This window comes from Hyperolius riggenbachi, chromosome 7, assembly GCF_040937935.1.
Source record: "Hyperolius riggenbachi isolate aHypRig1 chromosome 7, aHypRig1.pri, whole genome shotgun sequence".
NCBI lineage: Eukaryota > Metazoa > Chordata > Amphibia > Anura > Hyperoliidae > Hyperolius > Hyperolius riggenbachi.
The window spans coordinates 140,365,273-140,384,443 of NC_090652.1; the positions used below are offsets into that span (position 1 = coordinate 140,365,273).

The window sequence follows — 19,171 nt, forward strand, 5'->3', positions numbered from 1 at the left end:
TCCGTGGCTACCGAATCCGCGGCCGGGAGTGCGCGTGCACGCACGCGATCGGCCGCGGGAGCGCGCCTGTCCTCCTTGTTTTTATACGTCAAGGAGGACAAAGTGGTTAATATTGATGATTTTGGCATACAGCTCATGAAAACCCAAATTTCCTATCTCAAAAAATTAGCATATTTCATCTGACCAATAAAAGAAAAGTGTTTTTAAAACAAAAAAAGTCAACCTTCAAATAATTATGTTCAGTTATGCACTCAATACTTGGTCGGGAATTCTTTTGCAGAAATAACTGCTTCAATGCGGCGTGGCATGGAGGCAATCAGCCTGTGGCACTGCTCAGGTGTTATGGAGGCCCAGGATGCTTTGATAGCGGCCTTAAGCTCATCCAGAGTGTTGGGTGTTGCGTCTCTCAACTTTCTCTTCACAATATCCCACAGATTCTCTATGGGTTTCAGGTCAGGAGAGTTGGCAGGCCAATTGAGCACAGTAATACCATGGTCAGTAAACCATTTACCAGTGGTTTGGCACTGTGAGCAGGTGCCAGGACGTGCTGAAAAATGAAATCTTCATCTCTATAAAGCTTTTAAGCAGATGGAAGCATGAAGTGCTCCAAAATCTGATAGCTAGCTGCATTGACCCTGCCCTTGATAAAACACAGTGGACCAACACCAGCAGCTGACATGGCACCCCAGACCATCACTGACTGTGGGTACTTGACACTGGACTTCAGGCATTTTGGCATTTCCCTCTCCCCAGTCTTCCTCCAGACTCTGGCTCCTTGATTTCTGAATGACATGTAAAAGTTGCTTTCATCCGAAAAAAGTACTTTGGACCACTGAGCAAACAGTCCAGTGCTGCTTCTCTGTAGCCCAGGTCAGGCACTTCTGCCGCTGTTTCTTGTTCAAAAGTGGGTTCATGCTAGTTGTAATTACAGGATTTAATCATCTCTCCATTATGGACTACATTTCTGCTTTACTAATTGTGGTTTCTCCTATGTTTTAAATTTGTTTCCCCCCTTCCCTTCCCCCCCATCAAAAGGAGTAACAGGAAACTGCAGACCCCATATGACTATAAAATATTTTATTCTGTGTTGGTAGGGGCCAGAAAATGATGTGAATGGAGGCCTCGCCTACAGTTTAGTACTTTAAAACTAGAGATGGTCAGTGAGATGCTTATAATTCCGAGTTGAGGAAGGAGTATGTAAATCATGTATGCAAATTTAATGGAGTTTGAAACCAATGGAATTCAATGGAATCCTATTTGAAACAAATGGACCAATGGAATCCTATTTTCAAGCAGCATTGATTTGCATATAGAACGCTGTAGTAACTCAGCTCTGTATTTAGGATTACCTCATTTGGATCAGATCCCAGCTTGTAGTGCCAAAGCACTGTGTAAGGCCAGTCCAGTGTATTTCATGTGTGGATCTTGTGGTGCTTCAGTTGGTCTCCCGACGACGCATGTTCCCCTAGCCATCTCCCTGCTGACGGGTACATGTGACGGCACATGACGGGTACGAAGTCAAGCAATCGCGGTACTTTGAGCAGAGTTGTCGGGGATACGATCACCGTGCGTCGCCAAACGTCAGTTGCTTTATCACATGCCTTTACTCACATTCCGAGATCATGGAAACGATCGTTCATCACTCAAAAAAAATCACTAGTCGGCAGAAAGATCAGTGTACAAATCGCATAGTGAGTACGGGCCTTAAGCTCATGATGAAGCTTTTCTGCTGCTCCCACATCTAGGTCTGCACTGCTTCCCTTACTTCTACTTCTGTATTGCTTCTTTAATTGGACTCAAAATTAATAACAGCAAGTAACTACAGTTGACCTGAAGGGGGGAATGTGGAAGGTGTTCAGACCAGAGTTGTTGCATCTTTTGACAGCATTCTTTTCTTTTTATTTTGGTGTGAATTACACATTTCTCCCTCATGGCACAGTACGCTGTGCGCAAGGAAACCCAACTATGATGGAGGAACAACTAAGCAGTTGCTTAGCATCCATTTTGTTTTTACCTTTGTCTTAAACTAAATAAATGGTGAAGCACTGCACTGAACTTTATTGAGCTGGCCTAAGCCATTGTGAACATGTTGTAATACGTCTGTTTCTATTAATTGCGGTTACTGTGTAATTTTTAGATTGCTTTTACTTTCCAATTGACCTTCATATCAATGAGGCACAAGCCAATTTTGCAAGTTGATTGCTGTTGAGAATTATGCAAGCCATACACAAATCAATAACTGTCCATTCCAGTGATCAGTACCCCAAATCAAAAATGGAGTGTGTTTTAATCGGTCACTATTGTTCACTTGATTACAGGTCTGGACCTGCTTTACTATAGAAGAGCATGCTGTTTGGTGATCTCTCACAGAATAGTCATTCCTATGTGCCTGTAGATCTCATCCCTTCCTACTCCTCCCTCTACCTACTCACCAAAAATACACAGTGCCACACGATCAGTCTTTTATTCAATAAAGTATCTGAGATTGGTTGTGTTTGGGACAGCAGATCACAAACAGATATGATCAAAATGATCATATATGCCAGAAAATTGTCCTGGTTATGACCTCACTTTCGTTGTTGATGGCAGGAAGTGAATGTAAATGTTAAAAACAGCTTGGGGAGAATCAATAAGGACCCTTTGTCCTGATAGCTGAGGGTCATCAGCAACAATGCTGAGGTACAGATCATCCAATAGAAACACACTGTGCAGTCAGAGTTGTCATAACCCTCCTCTGTTCTCTTATGGCCCATACTCACAGGCAACTTTTTGGGATGTCATTAGCACACAGGAGCATGTGCGCAACATGCCGGCGACAGCTCGTCGCCAGGTCCCTCCGCATACACACGGCGGAGGGACCTGGCAACTGATGCTGCGGAAGCTGTCACTGTTGTCCCTCCCCCCGCCGGAAGCGCCGTCTATTTGCAATTATGTTGCTGTCGCTAGTCCGCGTACTCACGCGGACTAGCGACAGTTGCGGCGGCGACTGTCGCCAGGCGATTGACCGCGCCAATCGCCTGGCGACATCAGCGACGGGCGACAGTTCGCGGTGCGCGCCCGTGCAACGCCGCATACTCACAGGCGACTTGTCGCCGCAACACGCACGCGCCGCATGTTGCGGCGACAATTGTAGCCCGTGAGTATGGGCCATTACAAACCCTATATCACGCTGTAATGACTGCACAGAGCTTTCATCTTCCATGCTCTGTCATTATACTTTTAGCTGGGGAACTCTGTCTCTACTGTATAGCTTTTCAGAGATGTGTAAGTCATTTTATTATATAGTGGGTTTGAGGTTGCATATACCTTTCTAAACATTGCAAACAATTTTTGCTTTTTTTTTGTAATAGTTTTACGTGCATTTGTGGTTGATAAGCTGCAATAGCTACTAGGTTTTGGTGGGTAGAGCTAAGATACCACCTACACTAAAACGTCTATTAATTTAACTTCCGGCATGACCTAGCTAGATCTGTTTCAGTTTTGCAGAGCTGAATGCTCACGTTGATACTGATTTAGTGCTCAGTTTCACTGTTTGGCTAACAGCAACAGAGAGACTATTCAACTCTTTGTTTCAAGGATAGTATTTCAGGGGTACGAAGATTACGCAAATACAAATGTTATGTGCAAGCACTGTGTGTGTGTAATTTGCATGGTTTGTTTGTTTTTTGTGACCAATGACAAATCCTTTTTTATTTTACTGAATTGTAGCACATTTATCATTGGCCATTCTATTTCTCAAAGCTGATGCACATGGAGTTACAAATGCTGTCATGGAAAGGGAACCTAAAGTCGGTATTTGGAGGCTGCCATATTTATTTTCACTTAAACAAAACCAGTTGCCTGGCAGTCCTGATATCATTCCAGCATCAGTAGTGTCTGAACCACTCACCTGTAACAAGCATGCAGCTAATCTTGTCAGATGTTTGGCAGAAACATCTGATTAGCATGCTTGTTCAGGGCCTATGTTTAAAAGTATAGGGCTAGTTCACAGTGCTCAGTTGCATTGTAGAATAATTCTGCACTGCCCATACAATTCTATGAGACTGTTCACGTTATTTTGACTCGCTGCATGCAGGCTTTGTATTAAAGTCTATGCCCAGTCTCCATTGCAGTTCACACTCATTATGCAACAAACCACTGTGAATCCAGCCTAAAGGTGGCCGCACACCATATCATTTTTTTAAATATTTGTTCAATTCAAAAATTGCAATCAATCTTTCTGACTGATTGTAACATTTCAAACATATGACCAATGTACCACACACATGTTCAATTTTCCCCAATTATGATAAAAATGATTGAAAACTCTGAGAAAATTGCTAGGGTGTGTATATTAATAAATTGACAATCACACACCATACAATCTTTAGAAAAATTTCCAGCATTCCCGATAGATAAAAATCTGGGAAAAAACGGGAAATCCCATCTGATTTTTCAGTCGATTAAAAAAAAAGCTTTCCATTATTTCGGTAGATCAGATCATATTTATGGAATTCCCGTAAAATTGGATCATTTTATTGTATTGTGTGGCCACCTTTAGAGACAGAGGATCAGCAGGACAACCAGGCAACTGGTATTGTTTAAAATAAAATAAATATGTCAGCCTCAATATTCCTCTCACTTCAGGTTCCCTTTAAATTGCTTTGTGGTCAGCAGATGGGAGGCTGAACTGTCTGACAAGCATGCAGTTCAGTCTCCCATTTGAAAGAGGCTTTATAATATTGAGATTGATGCTATCTTGTGAGGGAAGAGGAAGAATCTACAAACATATGGATGTTTTTTTTTCCCTGGTGGACATTATATGATCATAAAATGTGTCTGTTCCAGGTCACGATGCAGCAGCCGGTGAATTATCACGCTATTCCAGGTGAATCTGTGGTTCCATCTGCACCACCCTCCTATGAAGAGGCAACATTCTGCCACCAGCCCTACCCACCACAGCCCTATGCGCCACAGCCAGGGATGGAAGCAAAGAATATGAATCCAGCTCCCCCGTACATGGTTCCCCCGGTTCAGCCAGTGCCGGTGCAGACTCCAGGTATGTATGGCCCAGTGAGGGTCCGGAAAGCCTGATAATGCCTGTGTCACTGCAAGCAGCTGATAATCTACTGTCCGCAAGTTCAGCATAATGTCGTGGAGGGAGTTAGGTTTTGGACTTTGGTTAAGTGGGTTCCTTATGCACCTGACAATGGCCTTAATTCACTAAGCTTATCTCCTGTCTTTAATAACTCTTCTGAGCTGTTTCTACAGTTATCGCCATTATATCACCATGGTGATAACTGTAGAAACAGCTCAGAAGAGTTATTAAAGACAGGAGATAAGCTTAGTGAATTGAGTCAGTTAATTACCATGTATGCTTGAATTTCTGCCATTTGTATTATAGTAGTAAAAATGTTTCTGTACCGTGTTAGCCAAACAATATATGTAGGTAGAAAAAAACAAAGTCTTGTAAAAGTAATACCTTTTAATGGCTAACTGCTAAAGTTAAATAATGCAAGCTTTCTGGGATCTAGTCCCCTTCTTCAGGCATATTTCTAGATGTTAGCTGTAGTAAAACACTGATGCAGGGAAGCTGCATGAAGATGGCAGTTGAACGTACTGGTTGCTGTTCAGCAGTTAGATGTCAGGTGGTCAGCAGGCTGGAGCCAGTGAGCTTATGCAAGCAAACATGAAATCTAGCAGGTTTCTGAAGATAGTGAAGCCAAGTCAATCATGTTACATAAGGAGTCATGAATCCCATTCCACAATTTAAACCTTCTGTTAATGTCTTGAACATTTTCATAAATTTGTACTCAGAAGTCTTTCTTGCTTGTTCATTTTTAAAGTTACCCTTGAGAATAAGTACTTTTAGATCTTGCATGCTGTGTCCTGGTTCACAGAAGTGTTGGCCCACTGGTGTGTCCATTTTACCCTCATTAATTTTAAAGCGGTGATGGTTCATTCTTGTGCGCAGTTTTTGTCCTGTTTCTCCTATATAGATTCCTCTTGAGGGGCATTTCATGCAGCGTATCATGTATACAACATTGGATGATTCACAGGAAAATTGGTCTGATATTTGATGATATTTCTGTAAGTTTGGTATTTGTATTTGGCTTGTGCACAAGATATAAGGGCAGGTCTCACATCTTGCGTTATTGCAGGGTAATGTGCCTGGAGTTTCTGGTGTAGATAATGCACTTCTGATAATCATTTGTCTCAAATTGGGAGGTTGTCTGAATGCAAGCATTGGTAAATCAGGAAAAACTTCTTTCAGGCGTTTGTCTTTATGAAGTATCGGTTGCAGGGACTGAAAACAACAGAGTTCCAATAGTGGTCACCTACAACCCAAGATTAACCACTTGCCGACCGCACACTCATAACGTGCGTCGGCAAAGTGGCAGCTGCAGGACCAGCGACGCAGTACTGCGTCGCCAGCTGCAGCCTAATTAATCAGGAAGCAGCCGCTCGTACGAGCGGCTGCTTCCTGTCAAATCACGGCGGGGGGCTCCGTGAATAGCCTGCGGGCCGCCGATGGCGGCTCGCAGGCTAGATGTAAACACAAGCGGAAATAATCCGCTTTGTTTACATTTGTACGGCGCTGCTGTGCAGCAGCGCCGTAAGGCCGATCGGCGATCCCCGGCCAATCAGCGGCCGGGGATCGCCGCCATGTGACAGGGGACGTCCTGTCACTGGCTGCACAGGACGGATAGCGTCCTGTGCAGCCCAGATCTCCCGGGGGAGCAGGTAGGAGAGCGAGGGGGGAGAATGTCGCCGCGGAGGGGGGCTTTGAGGTGCCCCCCCCCCCCCGCCACCCACAGCAGGCAGGAGAGATCAGACCCCCCCAGCACATCATCCCCATAGGGGGGAAAAAAGGGGGGCAATCTGATCTCCCTGCCTGCACCCTGATCTGTGCTGGGGGCTGCAGAGCCCACCCAGCACAGATCAATCAAACCAGCGCTGGTCCTTAAGGGGGGGTAAAGGGTGGGTCCTCAAGTGGTTAAAGACACTGAGGAAGATATCGAAAGCCCTGCAACCGATACTTCCAACCCAGAGCCTTCCCTCTCCTTCGGGGAGTATCTGTCTCATTTTTTTAAATGCGGTTCCCAATCACTTTAATGGGTGGATTGATGAGATAAATCCCTTTATGGACATCACATAACACACAGAGGGTTCCTTGAGCTAAAAGCAATTAAACAAGCCACTACTCTAGAAAATATAAAGAGTTGGAACTCTGTTGTTTTCAGTCCCTGCAACCGATACTTCATAAAGACAAACGCCTGAAAGAAGTTTTTCCTGATTTACCAATGCTTGCATTCAGACAACCTCCCAATTTGAGACAAATGATTATCAGAAGTGCATTATCTACACCAGAAACTCCAGGCACATTACCCTGTAATAACGCAAGGTGTGAGACCTGCCCTTATATCTTGTGCACAAGCCAAATACAAATGCCAAACTTACAGAAATATCATCAAATATCAGACCAATTTTCCTGTGAATCATCCAATGTTGTATACATGATACGCTGCATGAAATGCCCCTCAAGAGGAATCTATATAGGAGAAACAGGACAAAAACTCCGCACAAGAATGAACCATCACCGCTTTAAAATTAATGAGGGTAAAATGGACACACCAGTGGGCCAACACTTCTGTGAACCAGGACACAGCATGCAAGATCTAAAAGTACTTATTCTCAAGGGTAACTTTAAAAATGAACAAGCAAGAAAGATTTCTGAGTACAAATTTATGAAAATGTTCAAGACATTAACAGAAGGTTTAAATTGTGGAATGGGATTCATGACTCCTTATGCAACATGATTGACTTGGCTTCACTATCTTCAGAAACCTGCTAGATTTCATGTATGCTTGCATAAGCTCACTGGCTCCAGCCTGCTGACCACCTGACATCTAACTGCTGAACAGCAACCAGTACGTTCAACTGCCATCTTCATGCAGCTTCCCTGCATCAGTGTTTTACTACAGCTAACATCTAGAAATATGCCTGAAGAAGGGGACTAGATCCCAGAAAGCTTGCATTATTTAACTTTAGCAGTTAGCCATTAAAAGGTATTACTTTTACAAGACTTTTTTTTTTCTACCTACAGCCATTTGTATTACGTTTTCTAGCATTATATACGTGTATTTCTATACCTATATTTCACTCACACATTTTTAACTAAAACATTTTTGTCCTTTATTGTGACATACTGTATATTGCCCTGTCGGTGTACTGGATAAGTGTGAGCTCATATATTCTTATATAAATATTTCACTTTATATTTTCTAGAGTAGTGGCTTGTTTAATTGCTTTTAGCTCAAGGAACCCCCTGTGTGTTATGTGATGTCCATAAAGGGATTTATCTCATCAATCCACCCATTAAAGTGATTGGGAACCGCATTTAAAAAAATGAGACAGATACTCCCCGAAGGAGAGGGAAGGCTCTGGGTTCCAGTGCTGGCTCGCCTGGTAGCAGTATTTGACTAAATTAGTCAAATACTGCTTTACTTGGCCGAAGGAGGCTTCAGAAGTCTTCAGGGAGCCCGAGTGCTCCTGAAGAAGGGCGGCCCTGTACTGCGCCTGCGTAAGCATGCTCACGCCTGTGCAGTATGGAGCCGCACGTCTTCGGGCGGACACGGCTCCCGAAGACTTCCAAATACCCTTTCGGCAGGGGATTGAAACTGGGGGGAGCCAGCATAGTATAGAGGGCACAGAGAGAGGAGACGGAAGGCTCTATATGACCCAGAGCCTTCCCTCTTTAGGTAAGTATTTGCTTCATTTTTTTTTTAAATGCGATTCCCATTCACTTTAAGCAGATGCCTTTCTTTGGTTTTTGCTTTTTATTCCCACTAGAAGCGGCTGTCCAGCTTTGCTGTGTGCAGAATGGTGATTTGCTGCCATTATGTAAGGCATAGGAAGTAATTTTTTCTTACAAGTATTTCTTCCTCCCACAAGCTTTGCTATCAATATTAATAGTTTAAAGTGTACCAGAGCTGAACAATTAAAAAGATTTTATACATACCTGGGGCTTCCTCCAGCCCCATCCGCTCCAATCGCTCCCACGCCACCGTCCTCCGCTGCCCACGGCTTCGGGAACCAGGTCCCCGCACCCTTCTGTTGAAACCAGTCTAACGTAAGAGAAGTGCGCTGTTTGCATATCTTTCCAGCAGCCGCTAAAGAGATACGTAGAGGGCACACTTCTCCTGCGTAGCTGGCCGCAACTGAGTTCAGTGATGGGAGCTGGATCCCGAAGCTGCAGGCAGCGGAAAACAGCGGCGTGGGAGCGATCGGCGCGGATGGGACTGGAGAAAACCCCAGGTATGTATAACATCTTTTTAATTGTTCAGCTCTGAGTCCCTTTACACACTATGGTGGTAAGCCCACCGCAGCGGCCTCAGAAAGTAAAAATGTAAATATTAACACTGGGTAATGCGCTGTAGCTTCTGAGGTGCCCGGTGCACTTCCCTCCCGTTGCACCGCGGGTACTGTGGCCTGTCTCATAGAGACTTATGGCCACTGCAGTGGGGGAGAGTGCACTGCGAGTACTGTGGCCTGTCTCATAGAGATTTATGGCCACTGCAGTGGGGGAGAGTGCACTGCGAGTACTGTGGTCTGTCTCATAGAGACTTATGGCCACTGCGGTGGGGGAGAGTGCCCTGCGAGTACTGTGGCCTCTCTCATAGAGACTTACGGGCACTGCGGTGGGGGAGAGTGCCCTGCGAGTACTGTGTACTGTCTCATAGAGACCTATGGCCAGTGCGGTGGGGGAGAGTGCCCTGCGAGTACTGTGGCCTGTCTCATAGACTTATGGGCAGTGCGGTGGGAGAGAGTGCACTGCGAGTACTGTGGCCTGTCTCATAGAGACTTATGGTCACTGCGGTGGGGGAGAGTGCACTGCGGGTACTGTGGCCTGTCTCATAGAGACTTATGGCCACTGTAGTGGGGGAGAGTGCACTGCGGGTACTGTGGACTGTGTCATAGAGACTTATGGCCACTGCAGTGGGGGAGAGTGCACTGCGGGTAGTGTGGCCTGTCTCATAGAGACTTATGGCCATTGCGGTGCGGGAGAGTGCCCTGCGAGTACTGTGGCCTGTCTCACAGAGACTAATGGCCACTGCAGTGGGGGAGAGTATCGCAATGTCACATGTGTGCATGTGTGAAAGGGCCTCAAATGTTCTTAAAGCGGACCCAAACCAAGCATTTTTTTAATTCAAAGTATTTAGTTGCACCACTCTGACACATACAAAGATAAATAAACACTCCGTCCAGCATACGAGCATTTCAGTGCATGCTTTTCACCCTTCTCTTTTCATAACTAGGGTTATACAGGTGGCAGCCATTACTTCTGAGCATAGTAGGAGGTTTTAGATCATGGGTGTGTTTGTCATCAGCTACCCTCCCTCACATGGGCGTCGTCCGTGTGAAATCTCACACAAGCTGAGATCACCTCCCCTGTGACATCATCAGTAGCAGCCTGTGTTTTGTTTTTGTTTTTATCTCCTCCACCAGTCTGCCAGATTCTGTCCCGGCAATATGAAAGGAAGGGTGGGGTTCCTCCAATAAATGTAAAATATTTTATATTTGTCATCATGCAGCTGAAAAAAGGCTGCTATGTATTATTATAATTTAGAAAATAGATTTTATTTCTGAAATCTTGTATTTTTAATTTGGGTCCACTTTAACCACTTTACCCCCGCCCGTACGAATTTCTCCGTCCCTTTTCCCATCCTTTAACCCCCAGGGACGGAGAAATCCGTACTTTTGCGCACTCCCGCCGCTGCCCGCGCTCCCGCTCGTAAACACGCCGCCCGCCGCTAGTAAACACGCCGCCGCCCGCTCGCCCGGAGATCAATGAACGGGAAAATCCATTCCCGTTCGTTGATCTAAGCCCCGCAATGATCCGCTGCTCTCCGATGGGCAGCGCGATCATTGTGAAAAGATACAGCCTCCAAGTACTTCCTCCAAGCTTCCGGAAGGACGCTTGGAGGTCGCATTAAAACAAAACGTTACTGTGGCCATCTTGTGGCCAAATAGTAAAACTACACCCTACAAATTTTTCACATACAAATACATTACTTTTACACAAAAAATTAACTCATTACCTCCCACACTCCCAATTTTTTTTTTTTTTGTAATTAAAAAAAAATTAAAAAATGTACAATAAAAAAAAAAATACATATATAGTTACCTTAGGGACTGAACTTTTTAAATATTTATGTCAGGAGGGTACAACACTGTTACTTTATAAACTATGGGCTTGTAATTAGGGATGGACGCAAAACTGAAAAAAATGCACCCTTATTTCCAAATAAATTATTGGCGCCAAACATTGTGATAGGGACATAATTTAAACATTTTTATAACCGGGACAAAAGGGCAAATACATTTCATGGGTTTTAATTACAGTAGCATGCATTATTTAAAAACTATAATGGCCGAAAACTGAAAAATAATTAATTTTTTTTCCCACATTTTTCCTATTTTCCCAATAAAACACATTTAGAATAAAATAATTCTTGGCATAATGTCCCACCTAAAGAAAGCCTAATTGGTGGCGGAAAAAACAAGATAGAGTTCATTTCATTGCGATAAGTAATAATAAAGTTATAGGTGAATGAGTGGAAGGAGCGCTGAAAGGTGAAAATTGCTCTGGTGGTCAGGGGGTAAAACCCCTCAGTGGTGAAGTGGTTAAATACCTTAATTTAGGTTGAAATGCTGTTTTGTGAAAAGATCATAAGGGTCATTGTACAAGCGAAGTAGAACGGTGGTTTTCCAGGGTATGCAAAGGAGAACTGTATTGTTATTTTATGTGACCGACTTGATTAAAGACTTTAGGAACATTTTCATGTATTAATCTTGTGCATCGGGAAGGGGGGGGGGATCGGGCCGGGGTGAGGAGGCAGAGTGATGTTTGCAGCTGGAAACTCATTTTGTCTGTGCAGAAAACCATGTTTTATAATGCATTTTGCATTTATGAATTTTATTTGTTGTGGGCGCTTTTTGCGGTTTTCATGGGTTTTGTGTTTTTTAATATTCTGTCTTTTTATGAGGAAAAATACAGTATCAGATCTTTTTTTATATAAAAAAGTGTTTTTTTTTTGCTCCACAGAAAAGCATTGTATGCAAATCCCACGCAATTCACACATTGTATGCAGGAAGAAGGTACTTACTGTGTGATTTTAAAAAAAACGCATTGTGAATCGTACTAGGGCATGCATAGGTCTACAGTCAGGAAGGAAATATTTCCAAGATAATAAATGCATGCACATTATGCAATGGACAGATTGTATCATTAGACAGCATGTAAATGGATTTTTGCATTTTGTTTCAGTTACAGTGCAGACGGTGTATGTTCAGCATCCAGTAACGTTTCATGATCGTCCTGTCCAAATGTGCTGCCCATATTGTACCAGAATGACCACTACTCGTCTTGTGCATAGTTCGGGGGCCTTGGCCTGGTTGTCTTGTGGTGGACTGTGCTTACTGGGGTAAGTCTATTTGTGCCTACCCTGATAGGGTGTTCATGTGCTAACTGGTTTTTAGTAGTGTATTATTATTTTTATTGGTCTTATTGAATAATTTTATACAATTTAAAAATTTCAAGCAAACCTAGGTAATAAGACACAGAGCATGTAATGAATACCGTGTTTCCCCGAAAATATTTATTTATTATATTAATTTTTTGCTCCAAATGTTGCTAGGGCTTATTTTTAGTGGATGGCTTATAGTTCTATGAAAACACAAGTTCCTGTGCTGTGTGTCCTCCAGCCTTCCCCACTGTGCCACTTCTTCCTCTGCTGGATCCACCTCTTGTGTGCCACAGTCATCCCCTTGTACCTTTAGTGTCCCCCTGTGTACCCACAACCTCCTCTATCCCCTAAACTCCTATGTCCCATGTAACCTTATGTCCTCCTGGTGTCCCCTGTGTCCTCTCATATCCCCCTGCATCCTTATTTTATCCCTAGCTCCATGTCATGATGTCCTCTGTGTCCTGCGGTGCCCCCTAATCCTCTTCTCCCCCCCCCCCCCCCAGCTTCCTGCTGCTGTGTCCCCAATCTTCAGCCTATGGGGAAGAAGTATGTCAACTCATGTTTCTACTAGAGCTGATGATCTCACACGCGGGACCACGGCTGTTTTTGGGTTGATCACTGCTCTTGCTGAGTAGCAGTGAGTGTAGTGATTGGCCCAATGATGGAGCCTTGGTCCTGCCTGCGAGACCATTGGCTCCAGTAGAAACACAAGTTGCCATACTTCTCCCCTTACTGCAGCGAGGGCTTACTTTCGAGGTAGGGCTTGTATTTCAAGTATGCTTAAATTCCTGCTAGTGCTTACTTTCAGGGGATGTCTTATTTTCAGGGAAAGGGGTAGTTTCCTGATCAGGTTGGGTACAATAAAAATAATTTTCAGTTATTTTATACAGCACCGACATCTTCGGCAGCGCTTTACATAGTATATAGTCTTGTCATTAAGTGTCCCTCAGAGGGGCTCACAATCTAATCCCTACCATAGTCCATCATTGTCTATGGCCAATATATGGGGAGGAATTCCGCGCAGGCACAGGCAGAACATACAAACTTTGGGCAGAAAGTGTCCTGGCTGGGATTCAAACCAGGGATCCAGTGCTGCAAGGCAATTTTATATTTAATTAACCATTTCCGCCCACGGGGATTTTTCACCTTATGCATCAGAGCAATTTTCACCTCCCATTCATTCACTGATAACTTTATCACTACTTATCACAATTTATTGATCTAGATCTTGTTTTTTCCGCCACTAATTAGGCTTTCTTTGGGTGGTACATTTTGGTAAGAATTATTTTTTTATAAATGTATTTTAACAGGAATATTAAGAAAAAAAATGGAAGAAATTATTTCTCAGTTTTCGGCCATTATAGCTTTAAAATAATACATGCTACCGTAATTATACCTATGTATTTTATTTGCCCTGGTTATTACACCATTTACATTTTGTCCCTATCACAATGTATGGCGCCAATATTTTATTTGGAAGTAAAGGTGCATTTTTTCAGTTTTGCGTCCATCACTATTTACAAGCTCATACTTTAAAAAATGGTAAGGTAAGTAAAACTAGATTTCATTTCTCGCATCGGAAGTCCTTTAACCACTTCGTGCAAAGTGGAAAATGTATAGATTTCATATTTGTGCACCATTAGTGCAAATAGGACATTTATATTATCTCCCGTGTGTGTGCGTGCGTGCGTTTTAACCCTTCAACTTATGGCGTGAAGTGGTTGAAGTGACTTTCATTCTATTGTGTCTAAAAATCTGAGTATCAATAATGCCATTTACAGGAATCTTAATCTTCAGTAAATGGCTATATTAATTCTGTTATAACATTTTCACAGTGATTTTTGTAAAAAGTGCTTTTAGTTTCAGCCATCATTAGTGAGCTCATCTGCCAGAAGATCTGGCATAAATATGTATAACTGGAGATTTCACAAAGTGCCATTCCTATGCAAAATACAGTATAATCTTGTTATAATAATCTCTGATATAGTAAACATTTGGGTATAGTAAACTACCTCTCCAGTTCCAGGGCCTTTCTCCATTATAAGTCTATGTGAGCAACGCCTGGTATAGTAAACTCTGATATAATGAAACTTCTGTTATAGTAAACATATTTTTTGGGCCCCTACGTGACGCTGACTCTGGATATAGTAAACTGTGGGTGGAGCATGCGTCATATGTCAGTGTGAAACCCATGGCTGGCTGCTTTCTTCAGGCTGGTTGCAGGTGAGTTGATAACATTTGTAAGACAAGAAGAATGGCACCGACACTGGATATACAGTACTGTACAAATAAGCAGCTTGGGGAAAATGAGGAATAATGTGAACATAAACAAGAGGATGCAGTGTTACCACTTTCACTTTGCAATCGCCAATAAAAGTATCGTTGCTGTCCTCACGCTGGACTGTACGCACTCCCAGGTATCTCTTCCCTTGTTAGCAATGACGCTCCTGGTTGCATGTGGAATGCAGTACAGGCTGCTTTCACTTGTAGTGCATATCAGAGTGGGCCTACTTGCTGCAAAACTAAGGAGAGTAGAGTACCAAGTCCCACCCATGGAGGTATCTGAGCCACTTGCATTAAAGATGTGACTGGCTTATCATGATTGGCTCAAGTGTAAGCAGAGAGTTTTGCAGGACACGTGCTGCAAGTCTCGTCTGTGTAGCAATCGAAGCCAATCACAGGAAGCGAGTGGCTGCATCTATTCAGTGACGGCTGCAATTTTTAATGAGCCATGGATACTGTGCCATCAATTTGTCCTGCCTGGCTATGCAGCCCTAAGGTATATCTAACCTTGTAGTCCACCAAATGTGCAAGTGCTTGTACTATACCTCCAATGGGAGGACAGAGTTGGTCCTTTGCAGCAGAGAATGTACCAGGGCATGCTGGGCCATTTCTAGGACAATTTCTGATATAAAACTTCCAATATAGTAAACCACTTTTCCTGGTCGCTTTGAGTTTAGAATAACGAGATTATACTGTACTGCCTATACGATATACAGTCTGGTTTAGAAGTGACATTATTATTTATAAAGTGCAGTTCAGAGTACATTAAAGGCCATAATGGTGACCATAAATGCCTACATTGTTCATGTTCACTAGACTCTTTTTGTGTAAGAAATATTTATATATAATGATTTTTGTACTATCTCACAGGTGTGGATTTGGTTGCTGCCTCATCCCTTTTTGTATCGACTCCTTAAAAGATGTGGATCATTACTGCTCAAACTGCCAGGCGCTCCTTGGGACATACAAACGCATATAAGCCTTACCAGGGACTCCTGTGCTGCGCAGCCGGAAGCTGCTCTTATTGAGTTCCAGACTCTGCAGCGGTCTGCCTGCTGTGTCCATGCGATCACATGCTCCATCTATGACGTCAGTAGATTGTGATAATGAGTTCTTCAAACAAACTGTATCTATTTGAGGATTTGTGAGTCAGCCAGCTGCTGTGAATATGGAAACAAATATCAAGGCTTCAGCAGAAACAGAGCTGTTGGTATTTGACGTCACCTTGAGTTTGAACCACCAATATACATAGTTTTATCAATATTACCGGAGTATGGATCATTTATATTTGCAAGTAGTATATCAGTTCTATCCATTGGGTATTTATAATAATTTCACTAACTGAAATCCAGACAAAGGTAAAACTGAGTGCCTTTGAGAATTGACACGAAGGTACAGCATGGACAGAAGGATGAAAATATAACCATATGGTAATGTCACTGTAGTAAGGCAAAGCTTGTCTGCCTGCAGGGTGCAGAACAACCTTCTTGGAATGCTGTCTTACAAGTTCTAAAGCGTATAGTGCAATGCTGTAGAATTCTTCAGAAGAAAAGCCTCTATTTTTTTTTTTTTTTTTTTTTTTTTTTTTAATTATTATTTAGGAATGAAAGAGGTATAAATTTACTTCCTGTATTCGCCTTTCTTTTGGGTTCTGTGTTCTAGACCTGGTGATTGGAGAAGCCATAGAAGATGGTGTTCACTTCTCAGTTTGTTTTTAGCGGAATATGTTAGGAGTATTCTCATTCCTGAATACTGGAAGAAATCATAAGTCCAGGTAAAGCATATAGTGCTTTACCTGGCATATATTGTGCATATTTCTATTATCATTCTATACTTCCTCACCATTGGAGCTGTGCAAATTTCCAGTACTTGTAATCTGTAGCACTTTACAGAATACACGCAGCCATTCATGTATTTCCGGAAATTAGTTTGTAGTCTATTATTGGCAGCTGTGAAATTCCCTTTTCCATTGGGGTTTTTATTGTATGACAATGCCGTCCACACTAGCCAGTTCTGTGTAACAATCGGGCATTCCACCTTATTTAATGAGGCAAAGCGACCAGGCAACTATCATCTTTCACTGATTTGCCAGCTCCAAACCTTTGAAAGGTTGTTTGCTTTGGGCTACTGAAATTTGCACATTATTAACACTGTCTTATTAAATAGATATGCTTGTTTTTAAACCTGTTTTGTATTGAAACTTTTATCTCTGTATGTCTTTGACTGATAGCTAATGTGTTGCTTACTGGTGTAATGCTAGGTACACACCATAGATTTACCTGCCAGATCAATTATTTCCAACATGTCCGTTCTGAATTTCGATCGTTTTTTTTTTATTTTTCCAGTCGTTTTTTAATCGTTTTTTTCGAAGGCTTCTTCGATCAATTTTTGCTTAGTTCTTTGAAAATCGATTGAACAAAACTATCGAAATTCAGATCGGACATGTTGGAAATAATCGATCATGCAGGTAAATCTGCCAGAAAATTGTATGGTGTGTACCTAGCATTAAACACTTTGTACACACAATAGAATTTTCTGACAGATTTACTGTCAGATCGATTATTTCCAACAAGTCCAATTGATTTTCCAATCGATTTTCCGTTCACTCCTATGGAAAAACGACCGGAAATTGGATCGGACCTGTTGGAAATAGTCGATCTGACAGTAAATCTGTCAGACAATTGTTTCTTGTGTACCTAGCATAACAATCTAGCTAAGGTCCTGAGAATTTTAGATTAAGTCAAAGGCTAACTGGAGGTTAAAGGGGAACTTCAGCCTAAACAAACACTGTTATTAAGTTACATTAGTTATGTTAATTAGAATAGATTGGTAATATAATCTTTTACCCACCCTGTTTTAAAAGAACAGGCAAATGTTTGTGATTTATGGGGGCTGCCATCTTTGTCATGGGGGCAGCAATCTTTTTGGTTGAAAGGTGACTGAGCATGAGACACAGTTCCAACTGTCCTGTGTCCTGATCACCCCTCCCAGCTGCATGCGCTAGGCTTCAAATGTCAAATTCAAAATGTAAAAAAGGCACCAAAACAGCAGAACGAGAACAACTTCAGAAATCCCATTATGCTTTGCACAGCATAAGGGGAAAACTGCCCGGGCAGTTTTCTTCTGTGCAGCTAAAAATGAGGCTTGTATAAGAGAAACAAAGTTCTGATGCTGTGAAACTGTTAAAGAAACACCAAGCCTTTTCAGTGCTGCTGAGTCGATTTTTAGTCCGGAGGTTCACTTTAAGCAGGTCTTCTCAGCGTTCTACACCAGGTAAGTAGCACCATGGTTGGGCACCACTATAGCTACAATGCTATAGTTCGCAGCCCGCGCACAGGTAATTCAGGGTGCTGGTGATCGCCGGACTCCAAATTACTTCCCCTCTGAGTTTCTACGGCTCGAAGGGGGAATAGTATTTAAGGTTGCCGGAATTTTGTTTAGTTTCAATTGGGTCACCCTGTGCCCAACTCTCTGGCGGCATTACAATACGTACGCAACTGGAGGTTCTGACTACAGAAGCCGGTAGAATGCTGATGTCCAGAGTATGTTCAGTCCTTGCTAGTGATGGACATGTCTAGGAGAACTCATGGAGAAGCATGTGATTTGTTTGATCAGCTGATAGCTGAGTGCCTGGAGGCAACCCACGCAGACACAGGGAGAACATTCAAACTCCTTGCAGACAGTGCCCTGTCTGGCATTCTAACCAGGGGCCCAGTGCTGCAAGCCAAGAGTGCTGATAACTACGCCACCTTCCTGTGTATATGATCGTGACTAGCAAACCAGAGACTTGCATATCTATCACCTGACCAAACTGATGACGTGCTTCTCCATGACATGACAATCACTAGTCCTTGCACTTTACATAAGAATTGTATTAGTGGTCTGTCATGCTTTTTTTAGTTTTTATAGCTTGTATAGCTGCAGCATATTGATGGGTTCATCATTAACACAGCAGGGATTGTAAATAATCCACATTATGCAAGTCCATTTAAACACACAATGCTTTCAATATCAGAATGGCAGCAATCTTTCAAAGCAGGTTATAGGCAAAAGAGAAACTATTCAAAGATTAATTGCAAAAATTGAAATGAAATATCATGGAGTTCTTCTTTGAAAAAATTAATAAATAAAGCCAGCATCGAGTCAATAAAGCATACGATATTAAACATTTTTAATAATAAAGTAATGTTAGACTTGTCATCAGAGCTAATAAAAATGTATCAAAAAGTGATTGCCCTCAGCTTACTGTATATCCAATAATTTTATCAATCAACCATTGATTGAGAGAGGCTGTTCTTCATGTAATTGAGCAGGCGGGTATATGAGTGACGCCTGCATTAGCTTTGTATTGGGCAGCTCAAACTTAGCAGCAGGGTTGG

The 19,171-nt window shown here is 42.6% G+C and overlaps 1 protein-coding gene across 2 annotated transcripts in view; it reads left to right on the top strand.

Annotated features, from left to right (window-relative positions):
- Positions 1-16,055, top strand: part of LITAF (lipopolysaccharide induced TNF factor) — a 56,703-nt gene extending 40,648 nt beyond the window's left edge. For both annotated transcript variants that reach the window (XM_068246844.1, XM_068246843.1), the window contains exons 2-4: positions 4,828-5,038; positions 12,311-12,467; positions 15,663-16,055. In XM_068246844.1, coding sequence (XP_068102945.1) covers positions 4,834-5,038; positions 12,311-12,467; positions 15,663-15,771 — 471 coding nt within the window. In that variant the 5' untranslated portion in view covers positions 4,828-4,833 and the 3' untranslated portion in view covers positions 15,772-16,055. The remainder of the gene's footprint in view (positions 1-4,827; positions 5,039-12,310; positions 12,468-15,662) is intronic.
- Positions 16,056-19,171: the final 3,116 nt, after the last annotated feature.